Here is a 24,738-nt window from a genome sequence, read left to right on the forward strand (position 1 = left end):
CACTTTCCATGGTGTCTCAACTCAGGCTGCTCCTGGTCAACTCCATCAGGGAGTCTTTAACTGGACCCCATGGCCTTGGGTTGATTCCCCCCTCCCAATATTTTGATTTCCTTCCTTCCTTCCTTCCTTCCTTCCTTCCTTCCTTCCTTCCTTCCTTCCTTCCTTCCTTCCTTCCTTCCTCCTTCCTTCCTTCCTTCCTTCCTTCCTTCCTTCCTTCCTTCCTTCCTTCCTTCCTTCCTTCCTTCCTATTCTTCCTTCCTTCCTTCCTTCCTATTCTTCCTTCCTTCCTATTCTTCCTTTCTTCCTTCCTTCCTCCCTCCCTTTCTTCCTTCCTTCCTATTCTTCCTTCCTTCCTTCCTTCCTATTCTTCCTTCCTTCCTTCCTTTCTTCCTTCCTATTCTTGCTTCCTTCCTTCCTTCCTATTTTTCCTTCCTTCCTTCCTTCCTTCCTTCCTATTCTCCTTCCTTCCTTCCTATTCTTCCTTCCTTCCTTCTTTCCTTCCTTCCTTCCTTCTTCCTTCCTTCCTTCCTTCCTTCCTTCCTTCCTTTCTTCCTTCCTATTCTTCCTTCCTTCCTTCTTTTATCCCTCTTTTCTTCCTTCTTTTATCCTTCTTTCCTTCTTCCCTCTTTCTCTTTCACCCTTCCTTCCTTTCTCTCTCTGTGTCTCTCTGTCTCTGTGTATCTCTCTTTGTCTCTGTGTCTATCTATCTCTTTTTCTTTTTGGAGGCAACTGTAGTTAAGTGACTTACCCAAGGTCACACAATTAGTAAGACTAGTGAGGCTGGATTTGAACTTAGACCCTCCTGTCTCTGATAATAGCGTTTTTGCACTGCCTGGCTGCCTCTGACCACTGTATTTCAATAAAATTGGTTTTCTTTGTCATATTCTGTATTTTATTTTATATTTATATTTTATTTATATATTTATATATTATTTTTATTTTTATTTATTTTTATATTATTTATTTTTATTTTATATATTATATTTTAAAACATTCTTCTGACATGAGATCTTTAGGCTTCACCACACTTCCCAAGGGGTCCAGGACACAAATTCAGTTAAGAATGACTGATCTGGATCTATGAGAGGCAAAGGAGTAGGGTGGGGTAAAGGAAGTTTCAATAGAATTAAATAAAGCCAGTGGTGAATGTTTCACAACCAGCTTTTTGGAGGGTGGGAGATCGAGAGTTTGTAATCCTGAAACACTTTTAAGTTTATTTTGAATTATTAACATTTTCCCCAACACTTTCTGAAGTTTAGCCCACAGAGTCTGACTTGTAATGCAATTACAAAACAATAGAGTCCTGACTTGTAATGCAATTACTGAAGTGTAAATGCTCACATTGAAAATTTAACAATCAATCAGCTCAATATATTTCTGGCTCATGAGAATTTATTAAAAGAGTACTAAATAGGAGAAGTAGGAAAAAGGAAGCTGGAGGATTAAATGGAAGGAGCTCAGTGAACTAGTGATAATAATATCTGCGATTAGATAAACCAGAGGAAGCGAGGATGTAGGATATAGGATGTCCTAGAGAGCTAAAAAGTTTTGTCAGTTCTTCACAATGCCCCAGGGAAGCAGATGCTATAGGTACTTTTGTTCCCTTTTACAGATGAAGAAACCATTCTTCAGAGAGGTTAGAAGATTTATCTCTAGTAACGCAGTTCATAAGTATCAAAGGAGAGATTGGAATCCTAAGCTTTGTGGATTACAAGGCCAGCAGTCTTCTTATCCCATGTCACTGACCGTTCTTATAAGGGATGAAAATTCGTTGTTTTCTCTAAGCTCTGCCGGATGGGTTGGTCAATTTGAGCAGTGTGTAGAAGGAGTGTGTGTGTGTGTGTGTGTGTGTGTGTGTGTGTGTGTGTGAGTGTGTGTGTGTACAAACTATTTTATGGTTTGAGAGGCAGTTGTCCTGAACTAGTTGCTCAGTTTTTTTGGTTCCATCATCAGATCAGCTGGGGTGGCAAGTCTGTTCTTTCTCCCTGAGATCTCACAAAGACTTACAATCCAGGATAAGAAATTGAGAATCCAGAGGCTTCATTCCCAAAGTCCAGAGGAAAGATTCTAAAGTCAGATAACCTGGAATCAATCCTAGCTTTCTCACTTTCTTCTACCTGGGTGATCTTGGACAAACTACTAAACCTCTCAGGACTCCATTTCCTTATCTAGCAAATAAAGGTGACTTTTAAGTTCTCTTCTAATTCTGAATCAAATGAGATCAAATGAGATATCTGTAAAACTCTTAGTACAGTACCTGGCACACAGTAGGTGTTATAAAAATGCTCATTCCCTCTTCTTCCCCCTCTCCTCCTTTTCTAAGTCAGTGAGCTTATTAATAATGTCAGTTAAGATTTATTTCATACTTTAAGATTTTATTTATATCAAACTTTAAGGTGTATAAATGACCTTACATCGGTTATCTTATTTGATCCTCAAACCCTGTGTGCCACGTACCATACTAACCAGCGGGAATTAAAACAAAACAAAACAAAAGTTTCTTCTTTCATAGAGTTTACATTCTAATAGGGGAGATGACAGGAGCATGAATAAGTATATATAAGATATATAATGAATAAATTCAACTTATAGAATGGCCTGTAGTCTATCAATAAACATTCTATAAATATTCTATAAAAATAGTTTGAATAGTTTATAGTCCATTAATAAACACCTAGTATGTATCAGGCACAGTGCTAAGTGCTGGAGATACAACTAAAGACTCTGTCCTCAAGGAGCTTACAATCTGATTAGGGAAACAAGAGGTAAACAAATATATACAAAACAAGTTATGTCCAAGATAAATAGGATGTGACTAAAAGAGGAAAGACACTAGAATTAAAAGGGGTTGGGGAAGGTTTTCTGTAAAAGATGGGATTTTAGGTGGAACTTAATAGAAGTCAGGGATGGGTAGGAGGTGGAGATGAGGAAGGAACTGTTCAGACATAGAGGACAGCCAGAAAAAAATTCCCTAGTCCAGAAAAGGAGTATCTGTTTTTTGTTTTGGAAGCAATGTGGGTTAAGTGACTTGTTCAAGGTCATACAGCTAGTAAATGTCTGAGGCTGGATTTGAACACAGGTGCTGACTCCAGGGTCAGTGCTTGTGCACTATGGCACCATCTAGCTGCCCCAAGTGTCTGGTTTATGGGACAGAAAAGAGACTAGTATTTCTGAATAGTGCCTAGATTGCTGAACCAGGAGTTACTCATTGGCTGATATTTTTCTTGTGGGTCCTCATCCTCAAATGAGACTTTAAGCTCCCTGAAGGCAAGCAGAGAGTGCTTTCTTTTTAATTCTCTTTATTATTCCTACCATGTTTAACATATTTTGGACTCTTGGGGAGAAGGTGGGAAGGGGAGGAATTGGAACACAAGGTTTTGCAAGGGTTAATGTCTAAGAATTATCCATCCATATGTTTTGAAAAAAAAAAAAAAGCTTTAATAAAAAAATTCTCTATATTACTCCCTGGACTCAGCATTATCAAGCAGGTTATGGATGCATGATGGCCTTTCTGGTTTTACAGATGAGGAAACAATGGCCTGGAAAAGGGGAGTGACTTGCCCAACACTAACAATAGTACTAGGGAGCTGAAATACAGCCTTCTTTCTGATTCTCTATTCTGGGATCCTTTCCTCTCTAACGTACTGGTTATTCAGCTTGTCCCAAGAATCCCCTTTTCCAAACATTGTGATGCCTTTTGCATCTTTCTCAGAAAAGCATCCTTCTCAGTCAACGTCCCACCAGTGAGAACATCATTTGGGCACATCTGGCAAGGAAGGATCTTATAGAGGAAGCTGCTAATTGGTCTTCCCATGCACATTAACCCGAGAAAGAAATTTACAGAGTTTTTGGAGGCTTTACTGAAAATCAGGATGTTTTATCTATCCCATATCTATCTTGTATGTATCTAGTTATGTACAGGGGGTTGGCTAAATGACACAGTCAGGCTTAGAGTCAGGAAGACTCATCTTTGTGAGTTCAAATACAGCTTTAGACACTTACTAACTTCCTAGCTGTATGACTTTGGGCAAATCATTATACCCTATTTGCCTCAGTTTCCTCATCTGTAAAATGACTTAGAAAAGGAAATGGCAAACCATTCTAATATCTTTACCAAGAAAACCCCAAATGGAGTCCTAAAGAAGACTGAATTGAATACAACTGAAAAATGACTAAATAACAAATTTCATGGTATTTCCCCAACTCACTTGTAAGCTCTTCAAAAGCAGACATTGCTTCACTTTTGCCTTTGAATCTCTATCATTTCACACAGTTCCTGGCACTTAGTAAGTACTTAATAAATGCTTCTTGATTGACTGATAGGTTGACTGAAAAGAAAGGTTTGGTGTCCCCAAAACACAGATACACAAATCATTTGATTCTTACTCCACTGTACCACTGTATCTACTTTGCACATATTTCATATATAGTTTTATGTGTAGACTTGTGTCCTCAGACAGAATTTAAGCTTCTTGAGTATAAGGATTGGCTTTTGTTTTATTTTGCCTACCACAGGGCCTGATGTACAGTAGGTGTTTAATAAGTGCTGGCTAGTGGACTAAACTATTTACTTTGTCATTGGAGAGTCTCTCTTCAATAGCTAATAGTCCAACTATGTCATCCAAGGCCTAATCCCACTGACCATTCAGAGGATGGAAGATGAAGCATTACTCCCCATATCACCAAAGAGGTGTTGGATGGATCATTAGTTCAAACTGAGGAATATATGCCCAGAGATGGTCAATGTATTGATTTGTTTTTGTTTGCACTATTTAATAAAAAAAAAAAATTGGGAGGGGTGGCAGATAAGGCAATTGAAGTTAAGTGACTTGCCCAGGGTCACACAACTTCTTGTTGTTTGAATGCATTTATTTGTTATAAGGGAGGATCCTATTGGATGTAGATTTATTGTAAAATGACAATGACTTTCTCTTTTTTAAAAAAAAGAAAAGCTCACTGATTTTTTTTTTTTTTTTTAAGAAAAAGCATAAATCATTCAGTGGACTGGATAGAAAAAGGAAGAACTAAAAGGCGATATTTTCCTCTTCCTCTAATATCTAGAAACCTAATATCCACTTCTTTATACTTAAATCTCATAGATTTAGAGCTAAAGGGGCATCAGGGCTTGTTGGATCCATTTTACAGATGAGAAAACTGAGGCTGAGAGAAAATAACTGGCTAAACTCACAAAGACAGTAAGGAATAGAGCCAGAATTTAAACTCAGGTCCTTTCTCTCCAAATCTCATTCTCTTCTCCACTATACCAAAATCATATCTTAAATGCTACTTATTTATGTCAGTAAACATTTATTAAGCACTTACTGTGTGCTGGGGTTACAAAGAAAGGTAAAAAAGGTGGTCCCTGTTCTCTAGGATTCTTAATCAGGGAGACAACATTCAAACAACAACATATAAACTGCAGAAAAATTGAAAATAATCAACAAAGGTAAGACTAGAATTAAGGGAGATTGGGAAAGGTGGGATTTTAACTGGAACTTGAAGGAACAAGGCTGATTCTTGAAGGCACCAACAGGTTGGACTTGATGTCCCCTAAACTCCCTTCTATCTCTAAGATTATGCTCTTATGATCCTATTACCTCTTTTTCATTTTTGTATTCCTGGTGTGGGGCACAAACAAGGTGAAAGAAGAGTATACAATAGGTTTTTAATAGATGTTGGTTTACTTATTGGGCCCATCCTTGCCAGACTTCAAGGCAGTCTTGAAGCTGAAAGAGACAGGGCCAATGGATGATGCCTTCAAAATAGTGATTGATGATAATTTCATTTCCTGTGCACAGGTATCCATTAAGTGCCTCCTGAATACAGAGCATTGTTAGCTCAGGGAAGGTAGATATATAGAGAACCAGGGCTCTTAATCTGCTACTGTCCCTAAATGTGTAATCTTGGGCAATGTAATGTCTCACTGTCCTTATTTACAACTTGGACAAAATGAGCGTTCTGACTGGAGGACTTCTAAAGTTTTCTTTCAGTTCTAAATCTATGATCACATGATCCTAAAGTCTAGCTAAGCCTTGGCCCTACCCTGGAGGAAGTTCACAAACAAGATCAGATACAAGGAGATTAAGGATACTTAAGTAAGAGCATTGCTGTTTTGTTCAGTCATGTCCAACTTTTCATGACCCCATTTGGGGTTTTCTTGGCAAAGACAATGAAGTGGTTAGAGCCCCAACCCTGAAGTCAGGAGGGCCTGAGTTCAAAACTGGCCTCAGACACTTAACACTTCCTGGCTGTGTGACCCTGGGAAGTCATTTAACCCCAACTGCCTCAGCAAAAGTAAAATAAAATAAAATAAAATAAAATGTAGATCAAAAAAAAAAAAAAGAAAAGAAAAAAAAAGAAAAAGAAACCCCTCTCAAGAAAAATCAAGTAAAAAAAAGGTATGCTTCAATCTATATTCAGATGTTATCAGTTCTTTCTCTGGAAAGAGACATCATCTTTCATCATAAGTCCTTTGAGTAATCTAGGATCGCTGTATTGCTGAGAATAGCTGTCACTCACAGCTGATAATCTTACAATATTGCTGTTACTTAGTACATAATGCACGTCACTTTGTATCAGCTCATCTAAATCCTTCCAGGTTTCTCTGAGAGCAGCCTGCTCGGGATTTCTTATAGCACAAGAATATTCCATCATACATACAATTTGTTCAACCATTCCTCAGTTGATGCACTGCCCCTTCTTTCAAAATCATTTCCAATGTCACCTCCTTCAAGAAGTCTTCCTTGAGTTTTCTTTTGATAATGACCTTTCCTCTTAGATCTAAGCTAGAACTTTATACCTCTTTAATAGTAGTTCAGTAGATAGAGTGCTTTTTAATAATAGCTTTTTATTTTATATAGATAGATAGATAGTTTTCAACATTCACCCTTGCAAAACCTTGTATTTCAAATTTTAAAAATTTCCTTCCTCTCACCTTTTTCCCTAGACAGCAAGTAAACCAATATATGTTAAACATGTGCAGTTCTTCTATACATATTTCCACAATTATGTTTCACAAGAAAAACTAGATCAAAAAGGAAAAAAAGAATAACACTCTGTGTTCTAAGGATTTTCCCAGCTCTGACATCCTGAGTTCTAAGGGTCCTTGTAGCTTTGATATCCTATGTTGTAGGAGCCCTCCCAGTTCTGACCTCCTGGGTTCTAAGGGCCCTCCCAGTTCTGACATCCCATGTTCTAAGAGTCCTCCCAGCTCTGACCTCCTGGGTTCTAAGGCCCTCCCAGTTCTGACCTCCTGTGTTCTAAGGGCCCTCCCAGCTCTGATCTCCTGGGTTCTAAGGGCTCTCCCAGATCTGATCTTCTGGGTTCTAAGGGCCCTCCCACCTCTGGCATCCTGGGTTCTAAGGACCCCCCTAGATCTGATATCCCATGTTCTAAGGGTCCTCCCAGCTCTGATATCCTGAGTTCTAAGGGTCCTTGCAGCTTTGATATCCTGGGTTCTAAGAGCCCTCCCAACTCTGACATCCTGGGTTCTAAGGTCACTCCCAGCTCTAACATCCTGTGTTTTAAGGACTTTCTTAGCTTTGCCATCCTGTGTTCTAGGAGCCCTCCCAGCTCTGACATCCTGGGTTCTAAGATCCCTCCCTCACTCTTCTTTCCAGTTCTGGCGTGACATGGTCCCTGGCCCGAGATTCTACTTTTCCCTGAGGAATAATTATGCCCTTCCCAGAGCTGCTCAGAAATTATTGGCTTCATCGACTACTAAGCTAACAGCATTTATTGCAAGAAAGCTTCTGTCAGACTTATCAGCTGGAGCCAGAGGCACACAGCCAGCCCAAGCCCCTCTTCCTTACCCTTGCAGATCCACCACAGTCTCGGTGCCCAGCACGCACACAGCATTGGTTGGTCCATCCAGCGACAGCCTGACAAGACTCTGCAGGGCCATTTTCGGGGGGGGGGGGCGGTGTGTGATTTCAGCCTGTGGCCTTTAGCACTGCTTGTGGGCTGTTCCCTTTATACTACTGGGTAAATGAGTCAGCAGATGTGGTTTGGGTTTGAAGGTGACCCATGGCTCGCCCCTCCCTGTTCCCGGCTTTGCATCCCGGGCAGCAATCTGGCACCCTCAGCTTCTTAGGGGCTGTCTCGGGCTTCCAGCCTGGGCCAGGTGAGTTGGGATTTAGCATCCCCAGGTAGACAAGAAGTTTGACAGTAGCCAAAGAAGTCCCAGGTAAAGAACTAAATGTCAGGCACCCAGTGGTCTATGGAGGTAGCCTATCTATGGAGCCAGGAGAACCAGATTGAAGCCCATTTTGGTCACTTACTAACCACATCAATCAATCAACTAATACCAAACTGCCCACTATGTCTAAGCACAAAGCTAGGAACTGGAGATGCAAAACCCAAACTGGAACGGGTCCTGTCTTCAGAGACCTTACATTCTACCAGGAAACACAACATGTACTTATTTTTTATCCCAATATTTAAATGTTTATATTTACTTATTTTAAATTTCCATTTGAGTAAAAACACCATGAAGTTGACTGGGAGGTTGTGTGGGGAAAGGAGGAACTAGTAGCTGGGCAGACTGTGAAATGCTGGATGCAGAAAGTTTGCTTTAGCTGAGTCTTGAAACAATCTATTTTAAGAGGTAGAGGCAAGGAGAGGGTACTCCAGGGAAGGGGGATGGCCAGAGCAAAGACACAGAGACAGGTATAGAATTGTGGCTAAGAAGACAGGCTAGGCAGGATGGGAAAGTGTGAGAAGGGGACTGATGTATAGTGAGGCTGGAAAGGAAACAGCCTGTGAAGGATACCAAAAAGATGATCATACATTTGATTCTATGGATAATAGGGAGTTACTACAATTAAATGAATAGGGGAGGGACATAGTCAGACTTAGATTTACTTAGGCAGTCGAGCAGAGGATGGCGTTAAGTGGGGAGGGTCCTGAGACAGGATGTCGATCCCCTAGGAGATTCTTGCAATAATTATGAAGAAAGGGGATGAAGGATTGAACTTGAAAGGACTTTGTGAATAGACTGGATACTATATGGCTAAATGGCAGCTAGATGGTGCAATGGATGGAGTGTTTGCCCTAGACTCAAGAAAACTAATCTTTGAGTTCAAATTTGGTCTTAGATATTTACTAGATACGTGACCTTGTGCAAGTCACTTTGCCCTATTTACCTCAGTTTCTTCATCTGTAAAATGAGTTGGAGAAGGAAATGGCAAACCACTCCAATATCTGCCAAGAAAACCCCAAATGGGGTCATGACTGAACAATAACACCCCCCCCCCCCCCCCCCCCCCCCGTGTTCTCTTCCCTCTCCAACTGCATCTCCCAGGTGAGTTCCTTCTCAACCCTTACCCATTCAGCCTCCTGGGAGGTAATGTCCCTAACAATGGCTTAATGACAGTGCTGAGTTTGTTTCTCTTCAACCAGATGCTCTGTAGTGTCTCTAGTAACAGCCTTGAGTCACCTTTACCCCCCAACAGTCAAATGTTGCAAGGGAAGGATTTCTCATGTAAAGTTCCTCAATCTCAAATAGAGAGTTGGACTTCAAAAAATTTGAAGAGATCAAGGCTAAAGTCCCAATTCTGTAGTATGTGATGTAATTTATTGTCTTTCTCTAAGCCTCAGGGTTTAGTAAAATATACTAATATAATATACTATCTGGCTAATATACTATACTATCTGACCCACCTCATAGGGCTGTTGTGAAGAATTCCTTTGTATACTTGAAAAGTTTTCTCTATATGTTTGTCTGTGCATGTACACATACATATCATAGGTCATGCACATTGTATATATGTAGGTGATTTTCAGGAAAGATACAGATCTGAAAAGATAGGGGGAATTGCCTCACATGAATTTCTTTTATAAAAGAAATCATTGGTCCACTCCCTTTCTCTCTCTCTTTCTTTCTTCCTTTCTTCCTTCTTTCCTTTCCTTCTTTCTTTCTTTCTTTCTTTCTTTCTTTCTTTCTTTCTTTCTTTCTTTCTTTCTTTTTTCTTTCTTTCTTTCTTTCTTTCTTTCTTTCTTTTTTCTTTCTTTCTTTCTCTTCTCTCTCTCTTCTCTCTCTCTCTCTCTTTCTTTCTTTCTTTCTTTCTTTCTTTCTTTCTTTCTTTCTTTCTTTCTTTCTTTCTTCCTTCCTTCCTTCTTTCTTTTTTCTTTCTCTCTCTTTTTTCTTTCTCTCTTTCTCTTCCTTCCTTCCTTCTTTCCTTCCTTCTTTCCTTCCTTCCTTCCTTCCTTCCTTCCTTCCTTCCTTCCTTCCTTCCTTCCTTCCTTCCTTCTTTCTTTCTTTCTTTCTTTCTTTCTTTCTTTCTTTCTTTCTTTCTTTCTTCTTTCTTTCTTTCTTTCTTTCTTTCTTTTTCTTTCTTTCTTTCTTTCTATCATAGCTTTTTATTTACAAGATATATGCATGGATAATTTTTTCAGCATTGATCCTTGTAAAACCTTCTGTTACAAATTTTCCCCTCCTTCCCCAACCCCTCCCCTAGATGGCAGGTAAAGCAATAAATGTTAAATATGTTAAAGTATATGTTAAACATATATATGTATATATATTCGCAGTTATTTTGCTGCACAGAAAAGTCGGATTTAGAAATAAGGTAAAAATAACCTGAGAAGAAAAACAAAAATGCCAGCAGACAAAAACAGAAGGTCACTCCCTATTTTCTTATGAGTGAATCTGGCTTTTAATGTGAATGAGGGCTTTTAAATTAGCCTTGCTGGTCCCAGGAAGGTATGCAGAGCTGAGGATGAAAAAGTCTATGATCTGTGACTTTCCATGATCTATGTGAGCCTGGAAAAGTCAGCTCGCTTCTCTGAGCCTCAATTTCCTCCTTTGCAGAACAAAAGCACCAGAGTCCTAAGGTCTCATCTCACTCTGGCGTTCTATAATCTAGAGAATCTATGATTCTGTAATTCAGCCTTGAATGCAAAATAGAATGGATAGGGGAAGTTCCAAAAAGAAAGATAAGAGCTTTTAGGACCAAAGGATTGTTTCTAGCTGAGAAGATAATGGTTGAACTTGCAGACAATCTGATCCTTCCCTTACCCCTTTTCCTTATTTGCAGGCCAGTCACCAGCCCTGACTTCAATTTCAGATGGACATTCTGTGTTTACACTGGCCATCCTAATGTTTTCTACTTTTCACCCATGCTTTGTACCTTGCTGTGACTTTTAGGGAACTGACAAGACAGAACCAGACAAGAAGCTGTCGAGGTGCAGCTTTACCTACTCACACAGGTGTGAGGAACTTATAAAAGTCAGGCTTGTCTACACATATACCACCACGGGTTCATAAAATATATCTTAGGATAGGAAATGTCAGAGCGAAAAGGGACTTTAGAATATAGAATGTTAGATCTAGAAGGGACTTTAGAATGGAAAATTTGAATTGGAAAAGACCTTAAAAAACAGGATGTTAGAGCTGAGAGGGCTCTTAGAAAACAGGAGGTCAGAGTTGGGAGTGTTCTTAGAACCCAGGATGTCAGGGTTGGGAGGGTCCTTAAAACCCAGGAGGGCAGAGCTGGGAGGGCCCTTAGAACCCAGGAGACCAGAGTTAGGAGGGCCCTTAGGATACAGAATGTCAGGGCTTGGGAGGAGCCTTAAAACATAGAATGTCAGCTAGGAGAAGTCTTAGAATACAAAATGAGAGGGATCTTAGGATATAAATTCACAGAACTGGTGGGGGGGGTGGAGGAAACCTTAAAATATAGAACATTAGAGAAAGGGAAAATCTTAGCACCCAGAATTTTACATATATATATCCACAACTGAATTAATAACATATTGTCCACATTATTTTCAAATATCTATCAAAGATGTGATTAATAAAATGCAAATTCATTTTAAAATGTTACATCATAGCCTTTTACCAGTACACATTTTTTCCCCTGTATCAGTAGATACTAATATTACAATTGCAATCATGGTAGGCTAGCATACATGAAATTTTTTCGTACTATTTTACTCCCCACCCCAATTACATGTTAAAACAATTTTTAACATTTGTTTTATTTTTAAAGTTTTTAGCTCAAATTTTATTCTTCCCAGATTGTAAGCAATCTGATATAGTTTATATATGTGTAATAATGTAAAACATTTTCATAAATGAAATTTCTCAATGTTAAAAAACTATTTTCATAAATGAAATTTTTTAATGTTGAAAAGCTCCAGGAAAGCTGGAATTGACAACATAACTCGATGGACTTTTTCTGCCATCTAGGGAACATGAGACAAACTCATCCTTTGGGAGATGGCTAAATTCATCCAATAAAGGCAGGGAGGGGAGACTGCAGAGACTATGCAGAGGAGAAGAATAGTAGACTTATTTTAAACCCACAGTCAGATGGGACTGTCAAGTCATTTTTGCAGATACAGCCAGTGAATTGTGAATGCGAAAAGCAGATCAAAATGAACTTCTCCTGAATCTCTTTAAGATCTAAACCTGATCCTGGCGTTGCTCTTGACTAGCAGTGTGACATTGAGCAAGCTCCTTGACTTTTCTAAGCCTCAGTTTCCTCATCTGTAAAATGCACACAGCTGTTAATATGTTTGTACTCAAAGGATATTGTTTGTAGCAAAAACTAGCACCTTTTTGTTCCAAAAATATTCCTAATGACAGAATTCAGAATCACAGGATGATTGAATCTCAGAGAAAGAAGACTATTTAGTCCACCTGCACCTGAATAAACATCAGCCACCTCCCTGTCAAGCAGCCAGTCAGCTTTTGTTTGAAGAATTCTTAGAAAATTCCTCCTAATCTCAAGCCTAAATAGGCCTCTTCCCAGCTTTCACCCTGTGTTCTGGGGTCAAACAAAACACTTCTAGCTCGTCTTTAACCCAACAAACAAAACTGGAAATGCTTGAAGCCATCCATCATTCTTTTCTTTTCCAGGCATTTTGAATAACCTTAATTTCTGCAGGATCCTCTTCATATGACATGACTTCTGGTTTTCTCCATTCTGGTCACAGCCTTCTAGATGCTGCAATTTGTCCCTCTTAAACTTTGACCTCCAGCACTGACCTCAGAGATCCAGATGAGCTGTGTCCAGGACTGTGGACAAGAAGGCTCTGTCCACTATCCCCTGGGCAGAGTGTCTCCCTCAAGGGAACATATTTCACATCAGAGTTTGCGATCAGGTCAGCCTATTAGCTCGGCTTACAATCCCAACTCTTCTTTCATTTGGGTTGTTGTTCACTAGTCCAAGTCTAATGGAAACAGAGGTGATTGGCCTGGCAGCTTTTAGAAGATCTGCATATAAAATGTAAATTCTCTGTTTTCTTATCTCTATTCAAGGCTCAGTTTGTGATCCATCCCCCAAACAAGAGTTTTTTTGTTTTTTGGGGGGAACCCCCCAAGTGGCTACTGCCAGTTTTCCAAAATTATCTTATATTTTCTTGGTAGATGTAGTGTATATGTTTATCTAAGTTCATGTCATGTTCTCCTAGGAGAACTCTTTGGAAGGCAGACGCCTTCAGATAGATGCTGCTTTGGTTTTTGATTTTGTATTCCCAGCGCTTGGCGTATAATAGGTGCTTAATCAGTGCTACAATTCTATTATTCTCTAATGGATTAGTGCTTTAGAAGATTTTCTAACCAAGGAAGCCATGTTCCTAATTTATTTATTTATTTTAACCCCATTGCTATTAGCATTTTTTCACTTTTTAAAAATTATATTCCAATTTTTTTCTCCCTCCTTCCCTTCCTTCCCCTTCCCCCAGATAGCAAGTGATTCAATATATATTAAACAGGTGCAATTTTTCCAAACATATTTCTACATTTATCGTCATGCTCTTAACTTAAAGCCAAAAGGGGCCAGGGCTTATAGTTCATCTTATCCAGTAGATTTAATTGTACAGATTTGTAAACTGAGGTCCAGAGAAGGAAAAGGATTTACTCAAAGTGACATAGATAAGTGTATGGGAAAATGATATTTCAGGTCCAAGTTTTGTACAAGTCAGACTCTTTCCTCTTGGAGTCAGGTATACAAGGAAGAATGTTCTTAATGCTGACAGACAAAGGGGTGCTTGTTAGCAGGAAATGAGCTTTTCTTGGGCAATGTCCTCACTTCTCTTTGGTTTACATTTACAGACACATCAGAAGGGATGTTGCAATAAAAGATTCTAGTTCTCTTTACACAGTAGTTGAAACTGGCTTTATTAAATAGATTTGGGGGGAGTCAGCCAATGAGACTAGATGAGGTCTGTTCCAAGGGTCCCCTAAACTGGCAACCAGTCCTTAAGGGCTGGAGAAATAGATCAATGGGCTTTGAAAACATGGGCAAGGAAGATGAAGAGTGGAGCAGATCTCTATGTCTTTCATCCAAGGTTGCATGACTCTTGCTGAAGTTGTGACATTCATCATTGGAATTAACATTCTCATTCTAGCTTTAGAGATGAAAGGGACTTTAGAGTGTGGAATGTCAGAACTAGGAGGATTCTTAGAAAATTGAATATCAGAATATGGAAACCCTTAGAACAAAAAATGTCAGAGCTGGAAAGGATCTTTAGAACTCAGAATGTCAGAGCTGGGAGGGCCCATAGAACATGGGATGTCGGAGCTGGAGGGCCTTAGAACATAAGAAGTGAGAGCCAGGAGAGTTTTAGAACAGAGAATGTCAGAACTGGGAAGGCCCTTAGAACATAAAATATCAGAACTAGTAAGGCCTTAAGACATAGAATGTCAGAGCTGGTGGAAGGGATCTTAGAACAAAGAAGGTCAGTGCTGATAGGACTGACCTTAGAATATAGAATATCATAATTGAGAAGAATCTTAAAACATAGAATATCAGAAATGAGAGAGACCTTAGAGAACAGTTAGTTCAGTCTCTTGATTTGACTGTTAAGAAAACTGAAGCCCAGAAAGGGAAGTGAGCTGCAGAGCAAGGGCAAGCACCTGGTTCTCCCCAGCCCCAATCCCACAATCTTTGCACTGTTGTCTTATTTCACTGTTTGCTCTCCAATGCTTTTATGATGTTTCCCACAACTAACTATGGCTTCCATCCCTGAGTCTTTCACTCTGTACATTTTTCTCTCCCTTATTACTCTAAACAAAATTTCAATATAATAATACATGACGAAGCAGGAGGTTTTAATCCTTCTTGTGTCATGGTTCCTTCTTAGGGGCCCCTTGCTCAGAATATTTCTTAATACAGAAAATAAAATCTAGAGAATTTTAAAGACAACCAATCACACTGAAGCATAATGACCAAAATATTTTTCACAGACCCCAATTTAAAAAGAAAACTTGATAAGGGAAAGTATTTATAGAATTATAGCTTTATTGCTAAAAAGAATCACAGTCTGCTCCCACCCTCTCCTTTTACAGATAAGGAAACTAAAGTCCTGAGAAACAAGTGATTTGCCCAAGAGAACAAAGATACTAAGTGGCAAGAGGTGGGATTTGAACCCAGCTCCTGTAACTCTAAGGTCAGTACTCTTTTTTCCTCCTCCTATCAAAGAGTTTTTCCTGTGCAAGAAGAAGGATGCTCCAGCAATCCATCAATCACCCAATTGGGCTTATTGCCAGAAGTCTAGTCCCAAGTACAAAAGAACTTCTTCCTGAATTCTTTTTTTTTGTTAAAGTTTTTTTCAAAATATATGTATAAATAATTTTCAACATTCACCCTTGCAAAACCTTGTGTTCCACTTTTTTTCTTTCTCCCTTACCCCTGATCCCTCCCCTAGATAGCAAGTAATAAAATATGCAATTCTTCTATACATATATATTTCCACAATTATCGTGCTGCATAAGAAAAAGCAGATCAAAAAGGAAAAAATGAGAAAACAAAATGCAAGCAAACAACAACAAAAAGAGTGAAAATACTATGTTGTGATCCACACTCAATCTCCACAGTCCTCTGTCTGGGTACAGATGGCTCTCTCTATCACAAAACCATTGGAACTGGTCTGAATCACCTTATTGTTGAAAACAGCTACATCTGTCAGAATTTATCATAGTATAATCTTGCTGTTGCCGTGTACAATGTTCTCCCGATTCTGCTCACTTCACTTAGCATCAGTTCATGTAAGTCTCTCCAAGCCTCTCTGAAATCATCCTGCGGATTGTTTCTTATAGAACAATAATATTCCACAACACTCATATACCAGAACTTATTCAGCCATTCCCCAACTAATGAGCATCCACTCAGTTTCCAGTTTTTTGCCACTACAAAAAGGGCTGCCACAGACATTATTGCACAAGTGGGTCTCTTTTCTTCCTTTAAGATCTCTTTGGAATACAAGCCCAATAGAAACAATACTGGATGAAAAGGTATACACAGTTTGAAAACTTTTTGAGCATAGTTCCAAATTGCTCTCCAGAATGGCTGGATTCGTTCACAGTTCCACCAAAAATGTATTAGTGTCTCAATTTTTCCACATTCCTTCTAACATTCATCATTATCTTTTCCTGTCATCTTAGCCAATCTAAGAGGTGTGTACTGATATCTCAGAATTGTCTTAATTTGCATTTCTCTGATCAAGTGATTTAGAAACCTTTTCATATGATTAGAAATGATTTTAATTTCCTCATCTGAAAATTTCCTGGTCATATCCCTTAATCATTTATTGAAGAAGGTGTATGTTTGACTATTGTTTACATACACTCCTTCTAGGACTTCTGGAAATCTTTTACAACACCATGTTGATTCATATTGTTTGTTATATTACTACTTGCATGTACAACTCATTTTTGTTATACCACATTGAAAATGCACTGGCTGTGGGGAGAGTCATTACTAATAGCCTCTGCGTAATTGCTACGTGTTTGTGTAATACCCCCCATGCTGATGGGTTTGTATATACCTGTTTCTAGTAAGATCCTTTAGCCCAGAAACCCACTAACAATATCTGGTTTGATTCCCCACTTCCCTTTGGTGTTTTTCATCTCTCTTCCTGAGAAGTCAGGGAGGGTGTAATCACCTCCTTTTGGGGGTTCTCAACTCCTTGAGAAGTCAGGGAGGGTGTGACCATATGTGTTCTAAAACAAAAGAAAGCAGGAGATGTAAAGGGCTGAAATCCAAAAAGGTATGCTTGAATCTGACAACCAAGCACTTAGGGCTAATTACCTATTCAATGTGAGACAATGACTCTATTAGCATATGTTTGGATAAATGGCTCTTCTCACTGTTGGTGCTTGCTGAATGTTTGGTGTTAAGATAATCATAGGCAAGGATTGGAGGGATGGAGGGACAGAGGCCAGAGTCACTTTGTAGCAAAATGAGGAGGAGAGAGTATGGTGACTCTAGACTCGAGAATCCAGGATACATCTTTGGCAAGTCTTGTGGCAGTTTGTCTGCCTCCTTCACTTCTCCCCTTAAAGACCAAGGAGTTTAATTTATTGTGATTCTGGCTGACTCCGAGTTCCTCCAGGGAACTAGCCTGTACTTCACAATTTATCAATTGAAGAATGGCTTGAATTCTTATAAATTTGAATCAATTTTCTAGATATTTTAGAAGTGAGGACTTTAGTAGTACCCTTAAAAATAAAAAAAGTTTTCCCAATTTATTGCTTCCCTTCTAATCTTGTCTGCATTAGTTTTGTTTGTACAAAAACTTTTTTAACTGAATATAATCAAAATTGTCTATCTGGTGTTCAATTATGACTTCCAGTTCTTCTTTGGCCACAAATTCCTTTCTTCTCCACAGATCTGAGATGTAAAGTATCCTTTGTTCTTCTAATTTGTTTATAATATCATTCTTTATGTCTAGATCATGAACCCATTTTGACCTTATCTTAGTATATGATGTTAGGTGTGGGTCAGTGCCTAGTTTCTGCCAGACTAGTTTGCAATTTTCTCAGCAATTTTTGTCAAATAGTAAATTCTTATTCCCAAAGCTGGGGTCTTTGAGTTTGCCAAATACTAGATTGTTATAGTTATTGACTATTTTGTTGTGTGATCCTAATCTATTCTACTGATGGATTACTCTATTTCTTAGCCAGTACCAAATGGTTTTGATGACTGTTGCTTTATAATATAGTTTTAGGTCTGGCATAGCTAGGCATTTCTATTCCTTAATTCCCTTGAAATTCTTGACCTTTTGTTCTTCCAGATGAATTTTGTTATTATTTTTTCTAGGTCTGGAAAATATTTTCTTGGGAGTTTAATTGGTACAAGTCTTAAATAAGTAGATTAATTTAGGTAGTATTGTCATTTTTATTATATTCTTTTGGTCTACCCAGGAGGACTTGATATTTTTCCAGTCCCTGAATTCTTAACCCTACTAAAAATTGGCTCTCTCATTGCTCAACTTTATCATGGGGAAAGACCCATGTAATTATCCCAGTGTGTCAATTTCTGCCCATTGTCCTTGGTGCCTCACAATTTCCTCATCTATAAACACAGTTTTCCCATCACACAACTGAACCTGAGTAATATGAAACTAGTTGACCCACTAGAAAAATGAGCTTAGTCCTCCTAAAAGCAAGAAACATCAGAAGGAAAACCAAGCAATAATGCTCTAGATCTGAAGACTGATGGCCAATGGTTATCAATGGTTACAGAAAGCCCAGAGGCAGCTAGAATCAGTTATCAATGAGGAACGGTCAATGACAAGAATATTTACATATCCTAAAAGGTTTACATATACAGAATCACCAAGTCACTAAATTTGAGACTTGGAAGGGACCTTGGTGGTCTACTACTCCAATCCATACATTAAAAGTTTTCCGTTAGAAGAGCAAGGAATAATCTACCTCTAAGATATATAGGAAGGGGGAACATTTCATGCCAAACAAAAAATAGAGTATTACAAAATGCAAATAAGTAATTTTGATTATATTAAATTAAAAAGCTTTTGTAAAAACCAATGCAATTAAAAGAAAGCAAAAAGCTGGGAAATAATCTTTATCATAAGTATTTTCTGATAAAAGGCCCATTTCTCAATATAGAGAACTGAGTCAAATTTTTAAAAATACAGGAACACAAGCCATTTCCCAATTGATAAATGGTCAAAGAATTCATGAACAGGCAGTTTTCAGATGAAGAAATCAAAACACTCTGTAAGCATTTGAAGAAATGTTCTAAATTGCTTTTAATTAGAAGTGCTGAGGCATTTTCATGGGGCACTACCTCATACTTATCAAATTGGCCAATAAGGCAAAAAAGGGAAAATGATAAATGTTGGAGAGGATATAGGAAAATTGGGACACTAATGTATTGCTGATGCAGTTATGAGCTGATCTAACCATTCTAGAGAGCAATTTGGAACTATGCCCAAAGGGCTACTAAACTGCATATCCTTTGATCCAGAAATATTACTAATTGATCTTATTCCAAGAAATTGTAAAAGAGGAAAAAGGACCTACCTGTGCAAAAATATTTATAGCAGCCGTTTTTATAAAGGCACAATATTGGAAATTGAAGGGATGATCATCAAATGGGGAATGGCTGAACAAGCTGTGGGATATGAATATAATGGAATACTATTGTATAATATGAATATGAAAATGATGAATAGGCAGATTTCAGAAAGACCTGGAAAAAATAACATGAACTGATCCTGAGTGAAAGGAGCAAACTGTACAGGAAAACACTGTACAAGTATCAGCAAAATGATGTGATGACCCACTGTGACTCAGGTCTTCTCAGCAACACAATATTCTAGGACAAGTACAAAGGACTCACAATGGAAAATGCTATCCATTACCAGATAAAGAACCGATGGACTCTGAATGCAGATTGAAGCATATTTTTTCACTTATTTTATTCTTTCTCAGTTTTTTCCTTTTGATCTGTTTCTTCTCTCATAGTTGTGATAATATGGGAAATAGTTTACATGATCGTCAGAAGAAGAGAAGGGAGAGAGAAAATTATGGAACTCAAAATCTTGTAAAAATGAACAGGAAAAAATTTTTGACATGTAACTGGGGAAAAAAATAAAAAACTATTTGAGCAATCAAATATTTAAAAAATTAAAAAATAAGTTAAAAAGATCTTCACTATCCCAACAAATGATTTCCGAGTTTCTGCTTGAAGACCTTCAAGGAGGAGTTTCTCACTTCCACTTGGGACAGGGGACTTCACTGTAGGATAGCTCTAGTTGTTTCTAAAGGTTTGCTGCCATTGAGCCTAAGTATTAACTTCTAATTCTTCTCTGCAAAGCCAAAGAGTAATTAATCAGTAAACATTTAATGAACACTTAACCGTGTGCATTACTGTTTTAAGTGATGAAAATACTAACAGAAATGAAGTAGTCCCTGCTCAGAAGGAACTTGCATTATATCAAGGGAGATAATATGTACAGCTACAGGCACAAAATGGCTATCAATATAAGAAGCACAAGGTAATGATGGGGAGGCACTGAAGGAGGGCACCGGTAGCTTGAGGAGTCAAGAGAACGTTAATATGAAAGGTACTACTAGAGTTATCCTGAAGGAAACTGGGGATTCTAAAAGGCAAAAAAGAAGGAAAAGCATTCCAGATACTGGGGTACATCCATGCAAATACACAGAACAGAGGGATTCTATTATTCCTCACAATGAAGAAATTGGAATTCAGAAAAGTTAAGCCATTTGATTCAAGTCACACAACTAGTAAGTACCTTAGGCAATGTTCGAATCCATACCTTCCCAATATCTAATAGAGGATATTTTTCTAGAGTTTGCCAGGTGGTATTGACTCTCTAGATCACACAGTTCAAGTGCAGCTACACTCAAGAGAGCAAGTAGGTCTATAGACATGAAATAGGCAGGTTACTGGGGTGGTTGGGATTGGGAAGTAGAGAGAGGTTGGGAGGAGGGCCTTAGAGGAAGGAAGCACTTTTTGCCTTTTCAGAAATATCAGCACACCTCAAACTACAGGCCCACACTGTCTGCCAAGTCAGTTTCTGTGAAATGAGAAGAGATAACAAAGTTTGTTTTCTCTTTGAAGTTGTTTCCTCAGCTGTAACATAAAGGGTTGTACTGTTAATAGGAAAACTTTTGAAAGTTTCTGGACCCTCCCAGCTTTGATATTCTGTGTTCTAAGGGACCTTCCCATTCTGACATCATGTGTTCTAAGGGGCCTCCCAGCTTTGATATTGTAGGTTCTAAGGTCCCTCTGATCCCTAATATTCTAGGTTTTAAGTTCCCTTCAAGATCTGACATTCTATGTTCAAAGGTTCTTCCTAGCACTGACATTCTAAGTTCTAAGTGCTATCCCAGTTCTGATATATGTTCTAAGCTCTCTCTTGACTCTGATGTTTTTCTAGCATTTCAGGTTCAAGGTCTCTCCCAAATTCTATATTCTGTGATCCTAAGAAATCTTCACTCTCACCCTGAGTAACCCCAAAAGATCAATAGGAGAGAATTCAGAAAGAGGAAGGAAAAGGTCAATTCTTTCAGCGGGACATCTCCTTGGCTATATAGGGGAGCCCCCAAACTTGGCATCTTACAGTCCCTTCTCTTATCAGGACTCTACCCTGACCTAGTGTTCACCAAGAACAAGGCTCTTCTTCAGTTATTTCCTGAGGGAAAATACCATTATCAGTCAGGTAACTGACCAGGGGAAATATGGACACCAGATCCTGTTATTCTTGAGTAAAAGTCTGGTAAGGAACCTTCCCTGAGGCTAGACACCTGGTTAATAGGGTAACACTTGATAATCAGCCATCCTTGTCTTCCTCCACAGTAATGATGATGAAGATGAAGATAATCATGATGATGATGACTTATTTGCCTGAGATGTTTCCAAATAAGATAAATGGGAGTGACTTACATTTCCTTTAGAAACCTGAAGATTCTTCAAAATGTCAAATTTATAGAATGAGGGGAGAGATAGAGACAGAAACTGAGAGAAGAGAGAGACAGACAGACAGACAGACAGATAGACAAGAGAGACAGAGAGAGAGACAGACAGAGACAGAGAGGTTACGAGGGCGGGGGAAAGAAGTGAGACACAGAAATAGAGACAGAGAGGGATAGACAGGGAGAAAGACAGAGAGAGAGAGACGGGAGCAAGAGACAGACAGACTTAGAGACATAGAGAGAAACAGGAAAAGGAAGGAAATGATGAAATTTACTTTAATCCCTTGAAAGTTAACAAGATGGGTTCCAAGAGTACCAGCTCAGCTCATTCTTCTCTCAAGTCAGTCAGTAAGACAATAAGCATTTATTAAGTATCTATCATGTCAGGCATTGTGCTAAATGCTGGTGTACAAAGAATGACAAAAGACAGTCAGTCCCTGTTCTCAAGGAGCTCACAATTTACTAGAGGAGATAATATGCAAACAATTATGAACCAAAAAAGATATACAGGATAAGTGGAGAATTAACAGAAAGAAGACACTAGAATTTAGAGAGACTAGAAAATTCTTCTTGTGGAAAATGGGGCTTTAGCTGTGATTTGAAAGAAACCAGGATAGCCAAGAGGGAGAAACAAGGAGGGCGAGCATTCCAGGCCTGAGGAATAGCCAATAAAAATGCCCAGAATCAGGAGGTGCAGTATCTTGATTGAGGAACAAGAAAGTCAGTATCACTAGATGGAAGAGTACTAGGGAGAGTGTTAGGTGTAGAATACTAGAAAGGTAGGTATTGGAGAGGAAGATAGGTTATAGAACTTTGAAAGACAGATTGAAAATTTTGTATTTGATTCTATAAGTGACAGAAAGCTTATTGACTCTGGTGGCTCTCGATTAGAAAAGTGGGTAGGGATGCTATGGTCTGACATGTGCTCTGGGAAATCACTTTGGTGGCCAAATGGAGGATGGACTGGAGTGGAGACAGATTGGAGGCAGGCAGACCCACCAATAGCTATTGCAATAGTTCAGAGGTTAGGAGATGAGAGCCCATACCAGGCATTAAGTATTAAGGCCTTTTGCATCTTACCTTTTCAACCTTTAACAATTTCTAGAAAATACAAGTATGACTTTTTCCACTGGAATGTCAAAACAGGAATGACTTTAGATATTACAACTTGTCATCAAAATATTAAACTCTCCCCACATCCACCCCAAATAAAAAGAAAAAATCATATCCTCAGCCTCGATTCTAATGCCTTGCTCAGCTATTATGTAGATGTCACAATGCCTTAGCTGTAGTTCAGATAAATGAGAGCCAAGCAAACTTTAACTGGAATTAGACTTAGAATCTTATGTCTTTTTGTTTCATCCTCCCATTGCACAAGAATGAATAACAGTGCTTAGAGATCATCTTGGGAGACAAGGGAAATGCAACTGTCACTGTCAACCAATATTTTACACGTAGTTATTTTGTTCTGGCCACTGTAACCTTGAGAATTACAAAGAAAGGCAAAAACATAGTCCCTGCCCTCAAAGAGCTCACAACCTAATGAGGGGAGACAATTTGTGAATAAATAACTAATATTAGACATATACAGAATAGATAGAAAGCAATTTCAAAGAGGAAGAGGTTAGCAGAGTGAGATCTGTCAATGACTTCCTATGGAAGGTGAAATTTGAGCTGTCTTTTTATAATTCAATTTTTACCTTATTTTCAGTTCAAAATTCTTTCCTTCCTTCCTCCCTCTCCTTCACCTCCTTGAAAAGGCACAAAAACCCAAATCGATTTCAAATATGTATAATTATATAAAATAAGTTTCCACATTTACCATACCTCCCTCTCTCAACAAAAGAAAAAAGAAAGAATTAAAAAAAAAAGAATAAAATGAAAGAAAAAGAGAAAAAATATATACTTCAATTTATACCCCATCCATTTGGAGAGCAATAACATATTTGATCATGAGTCTTTGGAATTGTAATTGGTTGTTGTGTTGATGAGCATGACAAAATCTTTTAGAGTTGATTATTATTACAATATTGCTGCTACTGGGTACAATGTTCTCTTGGTTCTGCTCACTTCATTTTGCATCAATTCATGTAAGGTCTTCATAGTTTTTTTCTGAAATGATCACTTTTAGTGTTTCTTATAGCAACTTTTCCCTGGTATTCCTATGTCATAATTTGCTCAGCCATTACCCAATTCATAGTCATCCCCATGGTTTTGGGAATCCAGGGAAGCAGAAATGCAAAGGGAAAACATATCAGGTATAGGGAACAGCCAAAACAAAGACAAGGAGTGAGAAGATACAGTCTAATGATATATGAGGAACAGTCAGAAAGCCAACTAGATAGATCATAGAGTGCATGGGAGCAGGTGCAAAAAGTCTGGAAAGTTATTAGAGCTACTGGATGAAATTTACAAGTGTATCTCACATTGTATGCTATGGAGGGAAGGAATTAAAAAAATAAAATTCTAAAATAAATATACAGGGTGATCCCAAAGTTTTAATTTGGGACATATTAACCCTAATATATTCTGTATGTACCCTTTATATTGGAAAGTTCTTTGTTTACAAAAAGATTCACTAGGATTCCTTTAAATTGAAAAATCTATTTTTTATGAAAGGAGTCACTCCTAATTTACTTGCTTTAAAAAATTAAGATTTTTATAATTTGGTATAGACTTGTAATTTCATCTCCTAAGATATTCCCCGATAAGGAAACTCTCTCTACTGATTCAGATCCTCAACAAATTAAAAAACAAATACAAACCCTACAATAAATATACAGAATGACCCCAAAGTATTAAGATTTGGGATCACCCTCTACATATTGGGGAACTCTCTGTTTACAGAAAGTTTCATCATGGGATTTCTTTTCTTTTTAATAGCTTTTTATTTTTCAAAATCCATGCAATGCAAAGATAGTGTTCAATATCCACTCTTGAAAAACCTTGTGTTCCAAATTTTTCTCCCTCCTTTCCCATTGCCCTCCCTAGACAGCGAGTAATTCAATATAGATTAAACATGTGCAGTTCTTCTAAACATGTTT

At 38.3% G+C, this 24,738-nt stretch overlaps 1 protein-coding gene and 1 long non-coding RNA gene across 3 annotated transcripts in view; one reads left to right on the top strand and one right to left on the bottom strand.

Moving 5' to 3' along the window:
* The window catches only part of LOC127555801 (protein-arginine deiminase type-4-like), a 46,304-nt gene extending 38,375 nt beyond the window's left edge, over nt 1-7,929 (bottom strand). For both annotated transcript variants that reach the window (XM_051988410.1, XM_051988409.1), the window contains exon 1: nt 7,812-7,929. In XM_051988410.1, the coding sequence (XP_051844370.1) occupies nt 7,812-7,903 (92 nt within the window). In that variant the 5' untranslated portion in view covers nt 7,904-7,929. The remainder of the gene's footprint in view (nt 1-7,811) is intronic.
* LOC127555806 (uncharacterized) overlaps nt 1-24,738 on the top strand; it is a 583,775-nt gene that overhangs the window by 451,154 nt on the left and 107,883 nt on the right. The window lies entirely within an intron of this gene.

This window comes from Antechinus flavipes, chromosome 3, assembly GCF_016432865.1.
Source record: "Antechinus flavipes isolate AdamAnt ecotype Samford, QLD, Australia chromosome 3, AdamAnt_v2, whole genome shotgun sequence".
Lineage (NCBI taxonomy): Eukaryota > Metazoa > Chordata > Mammalia > Dasyuromorphia > Dasyuridae > Antechinus > Antechinus flavipes.